The 21,088-nt window shown below is 36.0% G+C and overlaps 1 protein-coding gene across 1 annotated transcript in view; it reads right to left on the bottom strand.

The window, feature by feature from the left end:
* Positions 1 to 1,020: 1,020 nt before the first annotated feature.
* Positions 1,021 to 21,088, bottom strand: part of TACR3 (tachykinin receptor 3) — a 41,144-nt gene continuing 21,076 nt past the window's right edge. The window contains exons 4-5 of the mRNA XM_005238086.3: positions 4,460 to 4,656; positions 1,021 to 1,529 (exon numbers count right to left, since the gene is read on the bottom strand). Coding sequence (XP_005238143.1) covers positions 1,190 to 1,529; positions 4,460 to 4,656 — 537 coding nt within the window. The 3' untranslated portion in view covers positions 1,021 to 1,189. The remainder of the gene's footprint in view (positions 1,530 to 4,459; positions 4,657 to 21,088) is intronic.

Below are 21,088 nucleotides of genomic sequence, written 5' to 3'. Positions count from 1 at the left end.
GTGCTGGTCTAGCTACCTCAGGAAGACACTCACACTCCTTTGCTTAAGTTTTGATTAACTGAGTACAGACATTCACACAACTGGTTGATCCATGCAACTGATATAGCCATTTATCTAAAACAAAGGCTGCCCTCTGGACCCTTTTATATTAAGTTCAGCTTTCTTTGCAATGGTAATGGTCAGTGGATTTTGACTGAACTGGGTGGGAAAGTGTCTGCATAATAATGCCTAACATGTTTTTGGATGCAGACAGAGGAGTAATTTTACATGCATCTAGCTGTGGAAAATTTGGGAAAATAGCCCAAACATTTTTTTCCTGGTAAAAGTGTTTCATAGTGAAACAATTTACTGTATTTTCTGCAGAGAAGAGTTCATTGCCACAGTGGTATTTTTCTTACGTGTGAATCTCCTGTTTAAAATCTTTTGACCTTTCCTAAAGTCAGTAACAAAGGCTCTGTTGCAGTCACTGGAGGAAGATCTTATACTTAAGCACTAAGATACAAAGCTATGGGACATTCATTTAAGCAATACATCCTCCTGGAAGTACACATTCCATTGGAGTCTAATGTTCACTAATATAGAAACTTCAGTACAATTTAATTCAGGCTCTTAGAAATTTTCTCCTTTAAAAATAATCAATTCTCATATATATTTGAAAAATTGTGCTGTTGCAAACAGAGCTGAACTTCATTCATGTGAACATAATTTTGTCTATTTGCCTGGGAATAAGCCTAAATTGTAAATCAGTTGAATAGACTTGGGACTCATTAGGTCTTCATTTATAAAGGATTTTTTTTTGGCAGCTCTTAAATACTTTTGTTACTGTAAGATTAATACTCATAATAGAAAACATTGTACATTTCAGCTTCAAGAAGTACAAGAGCCTGTTACATTTCAGTAAGTGAAACATAAATGCCACAGGTCAGATACAGTTAAAACAATTATTTTTTATCCATTGGCTTATTTTAGATAATCACTACAAACATTACCATGTATAAGGTGCAAGTGTGCATTTGGACTGATGCATACATATATCTTCAGGTTCCTTTTTCTCTCCATAGCGGAAAAGTAAATGATGCCTGAAGTCTCAGATTTTTATGGCTAGGGTTTATCAGTGGAGTTACATTTGCTTTCCTGTGGTGTGAATATCTAGTCCCAAATTAGGAGAGCATTGTCCAGTGCTGCCCTTCTAGCAACTGTCACCATGAAATACTTGGGAATAGTCATCTACTGATGTGTGCAGTGAACTGATGAGGCTTGAGGCTGTGGAGACAGTCTTGGAATTCCTCCATGAAGAGCCATTGAAACTCATGTCCCTCAGAGCTTCTTTTTTCTTACGGCTGGTGTGGGTGTTGTCTCCATCATTAGTGTCGAACACCACTGTCATGCTGGACTCCATTCTGGACACAGCGTATAGGCTGCTTTGCCGGGTGGGATGAAACCTGGCTGACTTGAGCTCTAGCTCATCATAGCTGGACACCTCAATGAAGGGGCACCAGCGGAAAGCTCGCTTGAAGCCAGCTCGGAACCTGGGAGGAAAGATGCTTGGTGAAAGCCTGTGCTTGCGAGAGGCAGCCACAGGTCTTCATCTGAAAACGTATACTATGCTGAGTGGACACTAGCTCAACTAATTGTCTTGCCTCTAATCCTGCTTGTGGTGAAATCAGTGGAAGTTCACTTGACTAAATTCTGGGTAGGATAAAAAAGATAGTGGTAACATCTCATTTCTGTTTCTGACTTTCTATATACTTTCCATGCATTTTTACATTGGTGTTTTCCTGATACTCAATTTCCCTTCCTTTGCCTGTGCTTAAAGAAACAAACACCAGCTTTCATAGCACTGTCTTCACAGAAATTGTTTTGATTTGGCCTATGATGAAATCTGCACCTTTTTAATTTTCTCTTGGCAAGAATTTTTTCTCTAAAACACCATCCTGGCTTCCAAATTCCAGTATCCCTTCTGTATTTCCCTCTCTGACAGAGATGCTTAAATGGGAATGATGTAATGACTAATAATTGTTGCTACAAAATATTTGGAAAATCATTTGTAATAATGAAAGAACATCCTAGGAAGTTAAAAACTGGCTGTGAACAATGTAGAAATAGGAATTCTGAGGCTTTAGCACATTAGTGCTTGTAATATTCATACAGTATGATTTTATTTCAATTCAGAGGCAGAGATTTACTATAAATACTATTACTTTTTTGTGTGTATGTGTTTCCAGAATAGGTTATATATATTAGAAAACCAACTTGCTGTGTGACCTGAAAAAGAGCACCTTTTCACATAGACCTAAAACTTATCAGACTTTCTCAATTGTCTTGCTTCTTTTTGTTTCAACAATCAGCTGGGTTGTTTATTGTGTCTGTAAGCCTTCTTGAGCAATGATTCAGCTACCAGAGTGATGACTGCAGATAAAAATTTATCTGCATAAAAATGAGGTTTTCAGTGGAAGTTGGCTGATCTCACAGAAGTAACTTTCTTTCCTCCTCAATTTTTTAAGTGAACCACAGAGTTGTCACATGATGAAAAATGAGCAGGTAGCTTGCTATGCAGCATTTCTCTGTTTATATGCAATTATGAAAAAATATTGAAAGAACCTCTGATGGAAATGGATTTAGTGAAGGAAATTGTAAAAGCTTAACATCTTTAGATTATTATTTTTTGTCTCACCTTCTACCCTCTTTCTCATTCAGGCATGTTTTTTTCTTCATCTTGAAATAATGCTCTCTTTATCTAGATACATAAATAGTATCCTAATTAGCCTGGAAGATGAGGCTAGGTGTAGGTGTTATAACTCTGTCTGAGACTAGATCCAGCAGCAGTAACAATACTGCACAAATTGATCTGACTCCCAGCAACAGGCTGTATTTTCCTCCTGCACGAAAAGGAAGTAGACGTTCCAGCTTCTTGATTTCAATATTGAACTTAATTACAAGAAAACTTTCACCAGTATTTCATTCTTGCATTAAATTCTGAACAGAGTGACCTTCAGTCTGTCTCCAAATTGTGAAGTTTTTGTTGATTTGGGTTATTCTTTAATCTAGATGTTTAATTTTGCAGTGTATATGTGTCAAAATAAGCCACATCAGAGATAGTATTTTTTTATGTATAATGTCTTTTGTAACTCTATCATAATAACTTTTTGAAGAAAATGACAATATTTTAAAGGTTTTCTGGTAGTAATTGAGAACATGTGAGGACTGAATCTTCCTCACCCTTGATTTTACAGACACCGGATACCCTTTGAAATCTGATTTCTATTGAAATTAATGGGAAATTTGCCATTTGAATTAGGACTTATTTCTGGCATACTAAAACTATACCTCTTTTTCAACAGTTGTAAGTAATCAAAAAAGGCAGAAGGCTGTATGTAATCAGGCATTATCTTGACATTTCAAAAGACTATGAATGTTAAGCATCATAAGCTACCCTCATCAAGGAGGCAGACTCCAGTGTTTTTACACCAATAAAAACTCAGCAGGATTTGGTTGCTTCATTTTCTATATAGTCTCCTTTTGACAGGTGTTGCATGATCGTAAGTGGGGTTTTATAAGTATGTAATAAAATTGGTATAAAGCTTGTCAGCAATTAAACTTGACACTGTCTGCTCATTCAAAAGAGATTCCAAATAATATTTAAGATTACTTATTCAATACCAATTCATATTGACTGAGTTTGTGAACTAATTCATTGATTTTGGTGGTCTTTATGTAGTAATACTAGAAGAAATACTGAAAAATAGGATGGCCAGGATGACATTTATTGCAAAACTTGTCCTACAAGCTGAAATGAAAAACATGCATTCATTCTGCCATCCAGTTGTCTCAAACTGCCAAATATCTGTAAAATCTCACCAAACTCAACAAATGAAGTGCCTTTGAAATTCAGAGCATAATACATTGCTATCAAACAGTACTGTAAATTAGTATTGAGTAATGAGAATATAAATATTTTTTTTATTACCCTGTTAAAGACCTCAGAGCTCAGTAGAAATCTAATGGTGAGGTATAAAATACACAATAAATCACATTTTATATTATATTCTTCCAGCATTGCAAAACAAATTTGTGGATACAATCAGTTAGTGACATGCAGATTGCACTGTATATAGCTAGTGACTGTCTTTACATCTTTATTTTAATGTTTTGCAAGCCAAAAAATATTAAACTGCTATAGATTTTAAAGTTTGCATGTGGAAACAGGAAGGGTTGGTTTCTGAATACTGAATTTTGCTCTGAAATTTTAAGTAGACCAAAATATTTACTGGAAGTGTGCATTTGTTGTTTCAAGATTCATTTCAAGTACAAACCTAAAGGAAAGGGGGTTTTATGTTTGGTTTTCTTTCCCACTAACTGGAAACTATTCAAGCAAAAACTCTTTGTCTTTTATCCCATTTAAATCATTTATATTCTCATTGAAGTTATGCATACCAACTGTTTCATCACCAGCTCTTACCTCTTATTAAGGCAACAGTAGATAATGGGATTGTACATTGTGGAGCTCATGGCAAGCCAAAAGCTGGCCAAATAGATTTGCTGAATGTATTTCCACCGATTTAATTGTTGATAGATCCCAGTAACTATGAAGTAAATGTGATAGGGCAGCCAGCAGATGGCGAATGTCAGCACAACCACAATCATCATTTTTACCACCTGAAAGAAGGAAGTAATAATGCTATTTAATAATGTACATTAGCCTTTTTTTTTGGACTAGCATTTCAACATCCATTAATTATTTTCTTACATTTGATTATTAGAGTTAGTCAAATCAAAGATGAATATGTGATATAATTTTCTTTTTAATCTGACTGTTAAATTTCTAGTCTGGGTTTTTTTTTGTTTTGTTTTTTGGTTTTTTTTTTTTTCTTGGCTGGAGATGCTCCTTTTCCTGAGAAAAATAACATGAAAATGTTCTCTAAATTTATTTGTATTGATTCTTCCAAGTAATATACTTGCTTACTTATATTTGGCTATCTAAAATACTACTTTTTTCTCTACACCCAATCATGGAATAAGATTGCAGGGTGTATTGTTTGGACCTCATTTTGGCCTTTATTGACCCTGGTGTCTTTTTCTGTTGTGGTCTGCAAGTATATTCCTTGTCCTCAGTTATTAGATGTGATTTGAATAAACAGTAGGTTGTAGGAAATGAGCAACTGTAGTATCCTGTTTAATTTCAGAGGCTAACAATTTCCTTGGCTGGTGATCATTATTTGTTGTTTTCTGCAGGCATCATAACATCTGTTAGCTACCATAGTTTCCATTAGGCACAAAGGAAGAGAAGCTCCATTTGGTGCCTGACATATGAGAAGAAAAGTTGCAAGTCATGTAATACTTTCACTCCTGTCTTTCCCTCTTCAGCTATGCCAAATGCTAGCCCAGTTACCATTTTCAACACAGCATGTCATATGTTTACACAACAGATTTTTTTTTTGTAGGTTAAATGAAACTAGACATGATAGACCTGTGCTGGGAGGTCTCTTGTTCATTTGTACTGTGAATAGTGAGGAATAATAGGGATAATAGGGTTTGCTATCAACAGTTCCTTTCATTTCTCTGTACAGGGTGCTGTTTCCTACTGTCAGTAATTTTGTCAGGGGAAAAAAAAAAAAAGAACTGAAATTTCTTATACATACGTGCCTTAGGTTGATATTTTTATAAAATTTCAACTAATATAATTAAATATTTTTACCTATAAATGTTATGGTGTCATGCTTAATTCATATTACAACTTCCTGTGGGAAGAATAAAGCAATTTTTCATTTAATATTAATTTAATATATGGCACCAGTTTACAAGCTTCCCTGCTGTATGGGACTGTACTGTACAAGATTTTCTTTATGAGAATACTTATTATTACTGATACACATAATAACTTAAAAGATACAAAAGGGGCATCTGTCCACACATGCAATGACATTATTAATATTTGGTTCTTCTAAAGCATTTTTCATCAGTTAACTGTAAATCGCTGCAGAGGGAAGATCAGTATTATTATAAGGGAAGGCAACACACCAAAGCATAGTATCACTTTCACCTTTGGTGACTTTATGCTGATATCTGGGACCGTACTGTATGTGAGGTGTTTTTCGGAGTAGGGAAGAGGTTGTGACTATGTGTGAATAGACATTTCTGGACTAAATTATGTGTCTGAAATGATGCCATAAAAATACATTGTCAAATCACAGACTATTGTTAAATGTCATGCCTTTTCTACTCCTTTGGATATAACTTCCACCATTCTTCTGCTGAGGATTTATGTCTCTGCCTTGCACACGTTGTACAGGTAGAAGACTTAACTCCATAGTTTTATCACAATATTTAAGCTCACTGTCTGCTGATTTACAGATGTGCTTTCCTTGTTACTGTATTTTTATAACAGTCAGGAATTGTAAGTATTACTTTAACACCATTCAGGTTTTCTCTAATTTCAGAACAGTTGAGTGTCTAATTACTTGCCTTGATACTTAATTAGCAAGTCTTGTAGTAACAGCTGTGTATGTGAAATTGTTCCTAGAATTATTTGTCATTGAAATATCATATGTACTAAATTGAGGGATATTTGTCTCCAAGTTTTCAAAGGTACTAAATTGAGGGATGTTGTTTCCAAGTTTTCAAACTGTAATCAGGCAAATCCATATTTACACCGAACATTTAATCTGTGCAGTCCTTGAGAACTGAAACAGTAGAGCTTTCCAGCAATAAATGTAGTTGAATCTGGTTGAACGCTGTGTCACTCATGTCCCGGAGCTGCTAGAAAAAACAATCAGATTACAGGTTGCCAGTTTGGCATTCAAAATTGTGTTAACACCATTTTCAAAAGAAAATTATTTGTCTTTTTTCTAACATCCAAATTATTATTGGCTAGTTTTCTGTGTTATATTAAAGGACAAGGCAAGCAGTGCTTCAAGAACTTACTTAAAGGTCTCTGAAAGCTAATAAACTTTCACAGTCTGTACAAATAATATTTTTTTTATTTCAACTGCTGCACTCAAAAAATAACACAAATTAATTAAATTTTGATTTAACCCAAATGCAGTATTTCAGGTTTTCTTCAGGGAAAGAGAAATCCCCAAATAACTGTTTACACTATGACCCAAATAAATTCCTCAACTAAAAAAAATTTTGTCACAATTTCAGGCAATTCAATTCATATTTCAAATGTTTTAATTTTTGTTTTAAGTTTTAAAATGAAAAATGGCAAATCACCAGAAAAATTACATCTTTTCTGGCAAGGCTACTGTTTTGTTTAAAACAAAACATCCACCTTTAAAAACAGTGAAATTGGCATAAAATTTTCTTCTTGCTGTTTCTGTCTGGAAATCCATGATTAAATATAACATCATCATCATCCTGAAAGCTGAAATTTCTGAAGCAAATAGTTAAACTAGACAACAAGCAAAAGGTGATTTTAGATGACCATTAGTGTTTGATTTAATTTGTGAAGTAACAAATCACTGGAATGACAGACAGTAAAGCACACTACCTTCTTAATTATTCAGGTTTGCAGCTGTTTTACATAAATAAAAAAAAAATACCTTAAAAGTTAAAGTATCATTTTTCTCTCAGATAAGCCTGCATCAGTCTGAGTTTCAATGAAGTGAAAAGCAATATACTGATATATATCTATTTAGGGGGAGACATACAATGGGGTTTCCTTATCATGTGTAAAGTGTTTTTTCCTAGAACAAAAAAGTGCTAATTTTTCCAGCAAAAAGAGACATTTAAGAGAAGTCAAAGCTGTCATTCTTCCAAGTATTTATGAAGTACAGTGCACTCATTGACATATTACCTAAGGACAAGATAAGTGAGATGTTGCAAGTCTGTGTGGCATAAAATTGTTTGAAACGGGGCAGTTACAGTTGAATATGAAGACAACCGCAGAAATTATGGGAAGAATCGGAAAGCACTAGTCTGTCCTCGTTTCATCAGGCAAGGATGTGTATGTGTTGGCAGAAATGGAGGAAAAGAAGAATAAAAGGAAGCTGAAAAGGAGGGACATTATTCCCAATTTCCTTTCCTCTTTCAGAGACAGGCACACACACGAAGTAAGGCCCTACCATACAGTATGGTTGTAGTTCTTGTCTATACCCTTTGTCTTTCCAGTGTTATGTTTTATTTCTTGATCATCTAAATAACTGTGAACAGAAACAGATTTCAAAGTCTATAAACCCAGGACACCTTGATTTTACTTGGCATAACCCCTGATGACAGTAAACGTTTCAGGTCAGTTAGGGCACAGGGAAAATAAGTGAAACAGGCCAAATATGTATTTGCTGCAAAAGCCTGATTGTGTTGTCCCAGTACACTGTGATGTTTCACTAAAAAATTTCCAATGACACTTTGCAGGTTCAACTGCAGAGTATAAAAGAAAGCCTGTTTTGATTTTATTTTTTTTTGGAGTTCTTAGACCTGTGGCTCTGACAATACAAAGTTCTTTTATTTTGTTTCTTTTTAATATGCCTGTTCTGCTTTATTTTTTTGAGGTATTGCTATTTTTCAATTGTTTTCTCCTCTGTTCTGTGTTGCATAGAATTCATTAATAAGGGTTTGGTCTTGTACATTAGGAAACATTTCTAAAGCAACCAAACCAGAAAATTACTGAATTCAGCTGTGCTCAATGTCTAGCTCTGTTCCTGCCACCATTTCACCACAGAGCTTTCCAAAATGTGATTGGTGTGAACATCACCAACCTGTGTCCCAATGGCACTGTTTTCCCTGGGTGTTCTGCTCAATCTCCCTTTGTGTACTATGGGCAGCATCACCAGAGGAAAGGGTTTTTTTTTTGTTTTAGGAATTTTGTTAAAATTATATGTACTAAGTCTCTCAATTGTGCAATCTTTAGGCAAATCTTGAGGCTAGATTTGGAATATGATGGAAAATCAAAGTATTTTATATTTTGATTTTCATCAACATGTTCTGCTCATGTTGATGTACTTCTGCCTATGTCTATAAAAAATTATGTGCTTTAGAGTCTTGCCTGTTCCTTTAAATATTTCCTCTCTCAGTGAGAAGCATTCTTTATTTAATGAATAGTATGTAATGAGGAAAAAATGTATTTAAAAGAACAAAACAAGTATTGTTCTTTGGAATTGGAGTTTGCAGGTTTGCCTTTGTTGTGAAACCTTTGAAGCAGTAAAAGTGAAAAGGAGCTACTAGATTCTGCTACAAGTGGAAGGAGCAGCGAATATGTGTGTTCATCCCATCTCTTCCCACCCACCACCCCTCCCATTTTTATATTGCATGAAAAATAGCTAGAAAAATGAATCTGACTTATAATGTAGCATTGAAAACAGCTCTTGAAAGATTAGGAATAAAATACGCTTTTCTGAGAGACTCAATTGCTGCTGGGGGGCTATAGCAATTCACAATTCAAGGCATTGATTTGCCGTTAATACCTAAGACTTAGGCCATGCAATCACTTCCTTTTCAATCTGCTCTGCAGCTCCTTATTGCCTTTCTAAGTCATCTTTGATATTGCTGCTTCTACAAGGTCAGGAATTTGGCTTCTGATTTCATTTGCACCAATAACACACACTATAGCTTCATCAGTTTCAGAACTTTTACTCCTAGGTGTTATGTAGATGTAAATGAAGAGCAAATACTTTAAGAACCCATACAGTGTAAGAATGTCTTTTTTTACCCAGTCATGGATATTATTTGTCCATGAATACAATGTAAACACAGTTCAGAGAGATCTCTGGGAGTCAAAATGTATTTCTCTTTCTGATCTGTGCTCTTTTGGAAGAAGTAAAATACCATACTAACATTGCACGAAGTATTTCTCCCAACATGTTAGGATGCAGTCAATAAATCCATTTCCCAGGCTGGGGAACATACATGGCACTTGCACACTAAGCACCAGAGAGAAGGAAACACCGTTATGTCTTTTGCTTCTCCACAAAGCTTATTTGGAGTAACCTATCTATCTTTTGCAGGAAAATTAGGATTCAAAGGTAACTTACTGGTACTAGTACAGAGATAGGACTGAGTTCTGAGATACCAGGTGCTGTGGGTTTTCATATAAGTTGGCAAGCTCAGGGATTTTAACCCATAGAAAGAATATAGCTGAAGGAGATGCACATTTAGAAGGAGAAAGAATCAGAAAGCTTTGAAGTCTTTCAGTCAGGTAAGGTACTTGTTAATTCCAGTGCTTGACAAATGATTTTATTCTTCTAAGTTACACTTCCCATCTATTTTTTCTCAATTGCTTAAAATAAACTGTTTTTCATTTCAGTTTTCAGAATGCCTTGCTGTGGACAGAATTCACAATCACTTTGTTATTTAAGCGGTAAAGTTGAAAAATATATTCTGTTCCAGTAGAAAGTAGCTTTGGATCAGATTGCTGTCTTACAAATGCTAAAATGTGGTGTCACCTCCCAAAGCAAGTCTTAGATACTGTAATTTTTAAATGATGCTTTTCTAATGTTGCATGGAACACAGCTTGACAGTGACTTTAAGAGTCTCTCAACATGCCAAGAAATATAAGTAGCATAAAAGGTTTGTTCTTTAGAAAATTAGTCCAAGTGGCTGTTGTGGGATTAGCATTACTGGATATGGTTATCCACCTGAAATCTAGTCCTGAAAAAAGGGAAAAAGCTGATCTAGTGCTTTTTTACTTAAAATTCACACCATCACTTCTTTTGCAATAGTTTCCTTCATAACCTGGAATGATTGATGGTGTGCACATCACTTCCATACTGCCAAGCAGGGATGAGATTTGGTGTGGGGGAAACAAGAGTCATATCTTCTTTTGTTTTCCCAATAAAAGTAGTTGGTTCTTAAGTCTACTTTCTGCCACAATTCTGAGAATGTCCTAGGACCTTTAATTTTCATTGAAGGCTCTCCCAGAACCTTGCCAATGTTTTAAGACTCGACTTTTCCATATAAGACTTCAGATGGATTGACATATGTATATTTTTTTCTCTTGGAAACTAGACCTTATATTGAACAGTCTAATAAACAAAAAAGGCTATGCTGAATTATGCCAATTAATTATGCAAAGCCATCCTTTCTCATGATTTGCTTTATGTGGGCTCCTATCAATGGAAACTGCTCTCTTGAAACTAAAATGAGATGAGTACCTTTGCTTATCTTCAAAATAGGACTCCTATTTCATATGGAAAGCCTAAAGTCTTTTGGCTTGTTTTATTTTCAGTTTATTCACTTAGGGGAATTAAATAAGTGATTTATATAATTGAAAACCATTCTAATGTTTACCATATTTCTCCATAATTTTGGCACAAAAATTTCGTGGGAGTGAATGCAAATTATTTAATACATAGTTTGAAAAACGTCTTTCTTCTCTTTTCTGTTGATGAGAATAAAACTGTGTTGCCTGAAGGTGAAATTAATTATTTCTGGACTGTATTTGTTTAAAATGCATGGCAAAATTCTGCTCAGCAAAAAAACAACAGTTAAAGTTATTTTTTTATTACCATCATAATTATGGATTTGCAATGGTAGTAACATCTTCCTGTTCAAAGGCTGAAGCAAAAGTGTTTATTACCACCTAAAAAAACTCCCAACAAATTAATGATGACCCTGTCCCCCAGTGTATTTTAATTTACATTGAGTTGAAAGGAAACTGTTGATGTCAGTGATGCTTGAGGTTTATACTTTGCGTTTGATGCACTTAGTTTATTTTAGTTATTCCACAAATGACTGTACAAAGTGATGAACTTATTAGAAGTAGACTTTTAACACACATACAGAACATTTTGGAAATACGTAGTCAGTAAAAAAGTGGTATATGCGCTGGTCAATTATTCTTGCTAAAAAGTATCAGGAGTGTCATTGTCCTGACAGCATCTGCTATTTCTGCTTTTGTACAAACATTTTAGCATGGCTTCAAGTATTAAAGTATACACACTACTTGACCATAATGGTCAACACACTGATCATTACTGCACTGGTTTGACAGTCTTGTGGAATAAGGTATAAGCTGACCCATGCTGAAACTGTTTCCTAGGAAACCTGCTCCAAAGCCTTCAGAAATAAATGAAACTCTTTCTATCCACCCCAGAAAATGAGTAATGACATAATAGTGCTTTGAATAGGTTGTTTACAATGTTGCAGTACAGAAACTTCTGAAGCATAAAGTACTTGAGTTAAAGGATTAAATTTGTTAGGTGAAGGTCTCGATAGACATAACATAGACACCCCTCTGTGTGTATGCGATAATTTTCACCTGGTTCTAAGAAGCACGTTTGGAATATTGTAGGTTCTCTGCAGTTCAGCTCCTGCCACCATTTGTGAAGTCTCTGGGCTGTTTCATCTGGTTTCCTCTTTGTAAGTTTACACTGCAGCAGGAGTTTAGTGAGGTCTCTCATGCCAGGTCGAACGGAAATAGTCACATAGCCTTCAGCTTTAGCTCAGAAAAAGTTGTGCTGAAATTATGTTTTCTTTTTACATTAATAGCAACATGTAACGAGTGTAAAAGTGTGTAAGTGCAACACTGGGACTGCAGTTCTGCTGAATATACAGCTCTCGGCAGTGTAGTTTTCCAAGCTGACCTGTGCCAGGTTTCCTGGACTTCTCAACACACAGGTGTTGGGCACCATTCCAGAAAGCTCAACAGACTCTAAAATCAATCTGTTCATGATTTCCCTACAGGGACTCGATGAGGAAGTAGCTTCTTATGAGCTCTCTCTTACCTGTGTGTATGTATGTATATATACACACATGGAAGGCTATGCGTGTGGCTGCTATTTTGTATGTGTAAGGGGATGACTTTGACTGCAGATTAGATGAGACAAAAACAGAGACAACAAAAGACCTTTTGAGGTTTTCAAGATTTGTTTGTATGTGTTGGTGAAAGAATTCTCTTAGAACTTAAAGAACAAACTGTCTTGAATGTAGGATATTAAGGTTATCTGTCTGGAGAGTCACGTCTAGAACTTGGGCAAAGCTATGCAGAGGAAATGAGGGCTGTCTTAAAAAAACCAGCCAACTCCACAGTTTTAAACATGGAGATAATAATCTCCGTGCTTAACATGTAAATTCTGAAAACAGGACAGATTTGGTTTTCATTTTTCTTTCTGGTAGGTATCTTGGGTTTCTTATTAAGGAATGTGAATAGCTCAATTCAGCAATGCATTTAAAACCACACTGAGTTCAGTAACAGTTGAGCAGTTAGTTGAAATTTTTGGTCCGTTTGATGCAGTGTTACTTCCATTCTGAAAAATGAGACATTACTAAAGAGAAATTTTTGCCCTAGGACTGTGACTAGGCTTAATATTTCACATGAATTTTCTGCCACAAGGGATGAGAAATACTGAAATACAGAGGAGAAACATCACAGAGATTATTGGTGCACAATCCTGAGCCTACTCACTGACCATACGGAACCAGTCTGTTAACTCTGCCCCTGACCTGGAGCTGTTGCCAGCCGTTCTATAAGAAAGTTTTAAGCATAAACCATATATCAGTCTGTCAGTAAATACTTAACATGTGCAAGGTTTATTCATGGTATAAAGCCATTTTTAGACTGTACTGTTCTTTTACTCCCCTGTGGTTGCTACTTGAGGCACGGACACTGAGTGTGGAGTGATGTTTTCACAGTTCATAGCTGAGTTTTAGGGAAACTTGAGACAATGAATGGATGCTGGTACTGCTGCTGAGTGTGCTGTATCTATTTGGTAGACAGAGAGCAAAGCAGGGCAGCTTCCAGTGATTTCATTATATTTCACTGTTTTAATGCTGTTCACAAAATGATCAGGAGGTCTGACTTTATTCTTACCTCAATAGGAAAACCTGTTCAAAATGTGGGCAAATTATTAAAAAGAGAACAAATTCCCAGAAAATAAAATCCAGAAAAGGAGAAAGGGTGATGCTTGGTTTTCTGAAGTTCTAAGCCCATGAAATAGCTCTGTAAAAAAATATTTTGGCTTCAACATGCAATGAAAATAATTCCACAGTACCTCATGTCCCAGTCTTTCCCTGGGCAACTGCTAAGCATGTGAAGAGTGAGTCTACAGGATGAAAATCATGATACACAACATTAAGAATTACTTTGCTCATTCCCTGCATTTTCAGTAGGTATTCAGTCCGTATACTCAATAACAGGAAGAGTTTAACAGAACTTCTTAAAAATTAAAAAAAAAGATTTCTCAGATTATTGGTTATGTTGCCCCATAGTGCTGGAAAAAAGCCTCTCTGTGTGTATATGTTTAAGGAGGGGGTCAGACATTATCATTAATGTGTTGATTGCGCAAGAAATTAAGAATTTAATTAATTGTAAAGAAAAATGCCCAAATCAAGTTTTCCTGTCACTACTTTGTATTGCTGAGATTTTTAATAGCTGTGGGAATGTATCACTGATTAAAATAGGAAAAGATATCTTCTGCTAGTGTTTTCACTAGGCAGATATTTGTTTGATATTCTGGCCTTTATTACCCTTTAGAAGCTTTTGTTAAGCTTAGAAGAATATAAGGTTAAAAAACCCTCTGTTCTGCAAGCTTTTAACTGTAGCAGCAATTACTTGCAAGTAGTGACTTTTACTATTGTGTTGATAGCAATCTGGTGAGTCTGGCAGGGTATCTGTTTTTATGGGTATGGGACAACAGCTCAAAATATTACTGGAACACTAACCTGTGCAGTCTGGTTCCATAATCTGCTTCATGACCAGTACTGACTCACACATGCCGAGCCAGAGAAGAATAACAGACAGAACTGCAATCAGTGCTTCACAGGAAGCATGCTACATCCCCTGGTGTAACTTCATCTACAGTGTTACAACACCAATTTTAGGCATGTGTAACAGTTGGTGACATCAAGCTCCAGCTTTATTAGGATTGGTTTGCATTTACCACATTAACAACGATATTTCCTACTTCCCATAAATTGTCAGACTTAATGGTATCATAGTAAGAGGTGCCCTGAAGCAGAATCAGGGAAAACCTGTCTTTAGCTATTTGTGCAAGTAACTTTTACCTGTTGCATTTCATTACTGAGCATGATTTGGGAAACACTTATTGGAAAGGTAGTGGAGAGAAACATTTTTTATTAGAAAGTATTAATACTAACCTTTCTCCATATCAGGAGGTACTCTGTGTCAGTCTTGAGGTCGGTCTCATTTAGTGTATTTACTGAGGAGTTTAGTACAGGAGAATAGGAGCATGCCAAATATGTTTGGTGAGAACACACTTTTGTGCAGCTTTGCTGTGACAGAGGCATAGCAGAGGAAGAACTTGGGAACTGCAGGGGCAGAAATGCGACTTCGAAGTGCTAATCGCATACTTTGTGCAGTATCTGTCGTGCTTGTGTTTCTAAGTGGGGTTGTGACAGTGACAGATATCACAGAAACTGCTGGATTGGTACTGTGCTAGTTTTGGGATTGTTTGGCACTGTTCTTCCATAGGTAAGATCATACTTGGAAAAATTCTGTGATTTGCTGAATTAAGAACTAATAACATTTTTTGCTGTGGGTTGTGGAATGAACTGTTGTGAACAAGTGAGGAAGGTACAGATGTACTGATTCATTATAGCATGACCAGTTCATCAGTTTAATGAAAAGAATAAATAAGATATTAAGATGTTCCAGATGAGGCATTTTCAGCGGAGACAGGAAAGTGTTATTACCACTGTGCAGGACCATGGTGAGACTTCATTGCTGGTGTTCCTTGTCTGGTTTTGGTCACTTGTTGCATACAGATGTTGTTACTTAAAAGAAGACCAGAAGCACTTGTTTAATTAATGTAATGAATGTAAGTGAAGGCTGAGATAGGATATGGCTATAAAAACATCTGTAGAGGTGGCACTAGTGAGGGTTAATAGGTTAATTAGTTAAGCTAACATAAAATAATGGCATAAATAGAGCTGTACATAAATAAATTTAACCTGGGAACTGGAACTCTAGGAGCGGTGAGATTTTTAGAACACTTTCCATTACAGGTAGCAATCCAGAAGGCAAACTGGTTTTAAGATGGAGATTTGAGATGATATCAGAGGAATTCAGTTAGGGTTGACTGTGATGACTCTTGGGTTCTGAGACTGGTTCCTGTCCTGTTTTTACTTACCATTTTAATATTGAAAGAGACAAACTGACACTCAAGGACAAGTGGAGTGTCAAGAAATAGAGAAAGCTCTGGACACAGTTCAACATCTTCCAGTGTCTGGAAAACAAGGCACAGGTTTTCTTTTGGAGGAGCCCTTAAAAGCTCCTGAGAATTCCTTCTTCCTGAGTTGTTTTTTCTTTAAGCAAGAAATGTGACAATGTCAAACACTGCCACAGATAAAACTGGTGTTTAAAACCTGCTGTGTCTCTTTGATATGGAAATCTTCAAATGGATTTAATTTCTAGAATAATGTCACAAAATATATACGACTAGGTGCAGCTAACCTCAATGGACACTGATGTGGAAGTATGAAATTGTAAAGTTAGACTATTTTTATGGTAGGGAGGACAAAAGGAGAGTTAGAGCTAATCACTTCAGAAACTTTTAGTTCAATTCTTTGTATTTCACATAGAGGAAAGACATTGTCTGAGCATAACAAGCTGCCACTTCAAGTGGTATTTTTGCCACATCTTTATCTGCCTAAGAAATAAAACAGTGGACATTTCCACTTAAGCACTGGAATTATTAAAAGGCATTTCTGGTTTATTTTGGTTGTTGACTGACAAAAAAGCAGCAGAATTTACGGAACTGGTGGTAGCTGGGGTAAATTGTCCTTCAACCTGATATTACTCAGACTTATTGCTTTCTGAATGTGCTGAACAATGCTTGCTAAATTTATGAATGGCTGCACTGAAGTACAGCTGTGATTTTCCACCATGATAAAGCCTTGGCTCACAAGGTGCTCATAATGCATCAGCATTTAGGATAAATGACAATTTAACTGTAGCTGTATGAAATTTCAGATACTCAAACAATATAGCTATCCATACAATATAAGCCATAGTGCTATGTCTGTTAGATCAGTGAGACCATTTGTTCTTAAAATAGGGTTTAATTCTCCAGCTCCTCTTCTCTGTTGCCTGTGTTCTAGTGTTCCCCTGTCTTTTTCTCTCCATTTTATTTGCATTGTCATTCTCTGCAGAATTGAAGAGTATACCCATTTACAGAAAAGAATTACTGATGTACAGAAAAATAACACAGGCACCTATTTTTGGCAGGAGGTATATGTTATGCATGATAAATTGAATTTCTGTATTGCACTGCCCCATGACAGAATGGGTAGGTGGTTTCATTTGTCACTCTCAGAAATGTAGAATCAACCAAAAGGAAGGGGTGCCTTCCCAGGAGGAAAGGGCACGTGCCCCTTTGTGTATGTTTGCACGGTTCTGGAGCGGGCTTCTTGTCAGTTGTAAGCAAAGTGCTCTTGCATCACCATGGCAGTCATTTTTGTTCATGAAGCATAAGCACAAATGAATCTCCCAGGTGGAAGCATTCATGCCCCATGAATAAATAAGTAGTGGGAAAGGCACAATGGCAGTGTAAGTCTCTTTTGCAGTCTGCTGTTACATGGCTGATTTGGATGAGCTGTAACCCAGATGCCTTCCCCCTGTATCTGTGCGCTCCAATATTCGGTTCTCCCTGCACACATAACATGGAGAAGTGAATATTTAGATGTATTGAAGCCTTGGTAGACCATTATCTGAACAAAGGCCAAAAAATTCTGTGGTTATTACTGTCTGACTTTTAAAAAACATTTGTAGGTGATGACTTAGTATAAACTAGGGTGTCAGCTGTGAAGTCTGTAGTACAAAGCTGTGTTAGGGTAGTTCATTGCAGCTGGTATTTTTAATGGAGTTTATCAGGATATATTGACTTTCTATTCTATTAAACTCTTTGACTCCCTTATGCCATTTTGAAAATGGAATATAATATTTAAGTTATTAAAGATTGGAGTGCTGGTCCTCATACTGGGAAAATCTAGAAGATGGGTTGCTTAAACATCTGGGAAGGTATTAAACTTACTATGTCTTAGTGCAGTCCCCTGGGGTAGCAATTATTTTCCAAGAAGTCTGAACAAATGTCTAAGATAAAGGTGGAGTTTCAAAATGGTGTTAGTAGGAAACAGGAAGTCACATGCAAGACAAATCCTTGGACCCAGAGTGTCAAAACATTTTGTTTCTTATGACTGGATGCAAAATTTCACCTGAGGTTTTATGAATGGGGCAGTATCTAGTCTGTCTGTCTAGACTGAGTGGTTGTTTGTTAACAATAAGGATCTTTGATTTCAGAATTACTTACCATCTGATACGTGAATTTATAGTGTAATATTCTCATTGCCTACTTTTGATGAATAAGCTTTGAATGATGACTATGGTATTGTTTTTCCAAATCTGTGTCAGCCTTTGTGGGTGCTCATAATTAATTCAATGTTCCAAAAGTTTTGGTACTACACTGTAATATTTTGGGCTTTGACTCGCTTGCCTTTTTTTTTTGTTTTATTTTAATTTAACAAAATGTGTTGCTTAATGAACTACTCCGTAGTGAAACAATTCAGCTACTTTCTTTCATCCTGATCTGGTCAGCCACCATTTAATGCCAGCAAAAGTATTATTATTTCGAACTAGTGCTTTTCTTATTTTGTGCAATGTAGTATAAAATGTATATTAACATGATTTCATGTCATGTATCCATATGTGGTAAAAAAAAAAAAAAGGGAAATCTGCCTTTTTAGTTGAACTAAAAGTCAGTGAGAAGGTAGGAGCTGTACTGCTGTGTAAAAAAGGAACATAAAGACATAGAACAATTGCTCCTGGATCAGGCATTTGTCCATCTACGCTACTATTCTGTCTCTGACAGTGGCAGTAAGAGGTGCTATTTAGGGAGACCCCATGAACCTGGCCATTTTCCATCTTCTATTTTCCTAATACTCCCCCAGCATCCAAAAATTGTATTAGAGAGGGGTGCATCCCTGCTTCATTCTTTCAGTATCTATTTATGAATTTATTGCCTGTTAATTTGCCTAATCTCTTTCTGAAACTTCTGAGATCATAGCACCTGACAGGAGCCTCAGAAGCTCTTTACCAACCCTTAAACTATTCTTACTTAAAGCACTCTCTTCTACCTGCTTTAAAGGGAATTCTTGTAGTTCTCCTTTAAAGGTAGTTCTCCTCTTAGTTCTTGTGTTTCAGAATTTGGTGACCAACAAACAGTTCTTCAACCAATTTATCTACCACCTTCATGATTCTGTAAACCTTGATCATCTCATCCCATGGCCTCCTACTCACTAGGTCATTTTAATCTCTTCATAAGATATTTGGTCATTTTAGTTGGTCTTTGGACTTTCTCTAAATCCATGAAAGGAAAAAAAAAAGGATGGGTGGTGGGTGGGTGGGCAGGGAAACAGATAACAAAACAAAAGAGAAGTACATGTGTGAGTGGCTACGTGTGAAGTGTTCATGCAGTGTTCCTACAGATGTTTGTTCAGATCCTGTCCTGTTGCTTATTTCCATAGCCTATGAAAGTGGGGAAATATTTCATGTAACTGTTTCAGAAAATTATTTAAAATTGTTGGGATGCTATTTTGTAATACTTACTTGTGTCCTTTAAAACTTCATCTGGATATTTTTGTTTATCTAGTAAAAGGTTTTCACACAGTAATTTTGAGTGATTTTTGAGTTTAGATGTAACCATTGAGTCTGACTTGGAAGTGTCCCCTGCTGCCTTACTTGATTTGGCTTCTTTTCAAATTCTTATTCAAAAGTGGTTCTCATGACATCATTATTCCTACAGTCCCACATTGTTTTGAATATTATTTTCTTTTCAGATGGAATTCTTAAGTTTTCTGCTTTTTAATTTTCTCCCCTACTGTGTTGTATATACTCTATTAACTAATTAAATGGATGCATTTGGCTGTAAATGGATGTGGGATGTCTATTTTTGCTCTCAAAAAACCCCCGCAACACACATACAACTTCAAAGATTTCCTTATGTAGTTACGGTGGTAAACCTGACCATCTCTGTAGTGATTCCTACAATTCCTACTAGAAAACATATGGGGCTTTTTTCCTGTTTTTACATGCAAATTCACACAAAAAAAATAATTGGAAAAATGTGGATTTTAATCCTTCATTGCAGTAAGAAGCTGAGGTGACACCTCAAGCTGTGTTAGGAGAAGCAAAGAATACAGGCAGAGGCATAAGTATGGAGGAATCATGAAAATTGCTGAAAAAGATGCGCAGTGACATTATCATAACCTTAATAGTTAGAGGTAAGTGGAACTGTAAGGAAAAGGTATAAAAGTTAAGGAGAGTATTTTCTGTTCTCTGTTATTCCTATTGGGACAAGGCAATGGCATCTTCTGTTGAGAGAAACGCTATTTTTTCAGAAGACAGTTGTATCAGAACTGTGTCTCTTGACAAAGACAACAGTAACTGATAGATTTTATTTACAGTACACAATTACCCCCTCTTACAGGTTAATTGAAGTTGGAAGAGGTTAGATAGAAATAATATAATGTGGAGACAACATCTGAGAGCAAGTCTGTATTTGTGGTGAATTTATTTTGGCCTAGTAAAACTGGTAGTAACATTATGAGCCACCTATATAAACTTCAGTTATGCAAGACAGTATTGAAACTGTAATTCCGTCTTGTGAAAATTGAAATTGCAGGAGAATAAATGATGTTCAGTTGAGCATCAGTCAGTCTCATGCCAGAAGCTTTAAGAAGAAGGGGCAATGACTGCAAAGTCCCCACATGTAGTGAATGTTCAGAAGTTCAAAAGGCTGATGTCAGGCAAATTTAAAAGGGTCAGTCCCTGAGACATTTGATCTGTCAAAAAAAAAAAAAAAAAAAAAAAAAAAAAAGTGGTAGTAGTCTCAACCAATCCGGAATTTCTAAAAATTTCAAGTCTTTGACCATTAAAGATGCTAAGTACGACTTTGTGTTGCCCAGCCTGTGGTACATACTGTGAAATTCTATGAATCCTTTGTTTGATGCTTTCAGAAGGATTCAGGGTGCATCACACAGTCACATATACAAAGTGATGAGTCTATCGAACTGCTAACAACTTTCTCAAGCTTCAAATCTTTTCTTGTCAAACATCATTTCTTTTAAAGGTCTTACATTAATTAATGGTTCACTACCTTCTTAACATTAAATACCATTTCAAACAATCCTAATCAAACAT

This window comes from Falco peregrinus, chromosome 2, assembly GCF_023634155.1.
Source record: "Falco peregrinus isolate bFalPer1 chromosome 2, bFalPer1.pri, whole genome shotgun sequence".
Taxonomy (NCBI): Eukaryota; Metazoa; Chordata; class Aves; order Falconiformes; family Falconidae; genus Falco; species Falco peregrinus.
The sequence above is the reverse complement of the archived record's forward strand: the minus strand, read 5'-3'. Positions and strand labels throughout refer to the sequence as shown.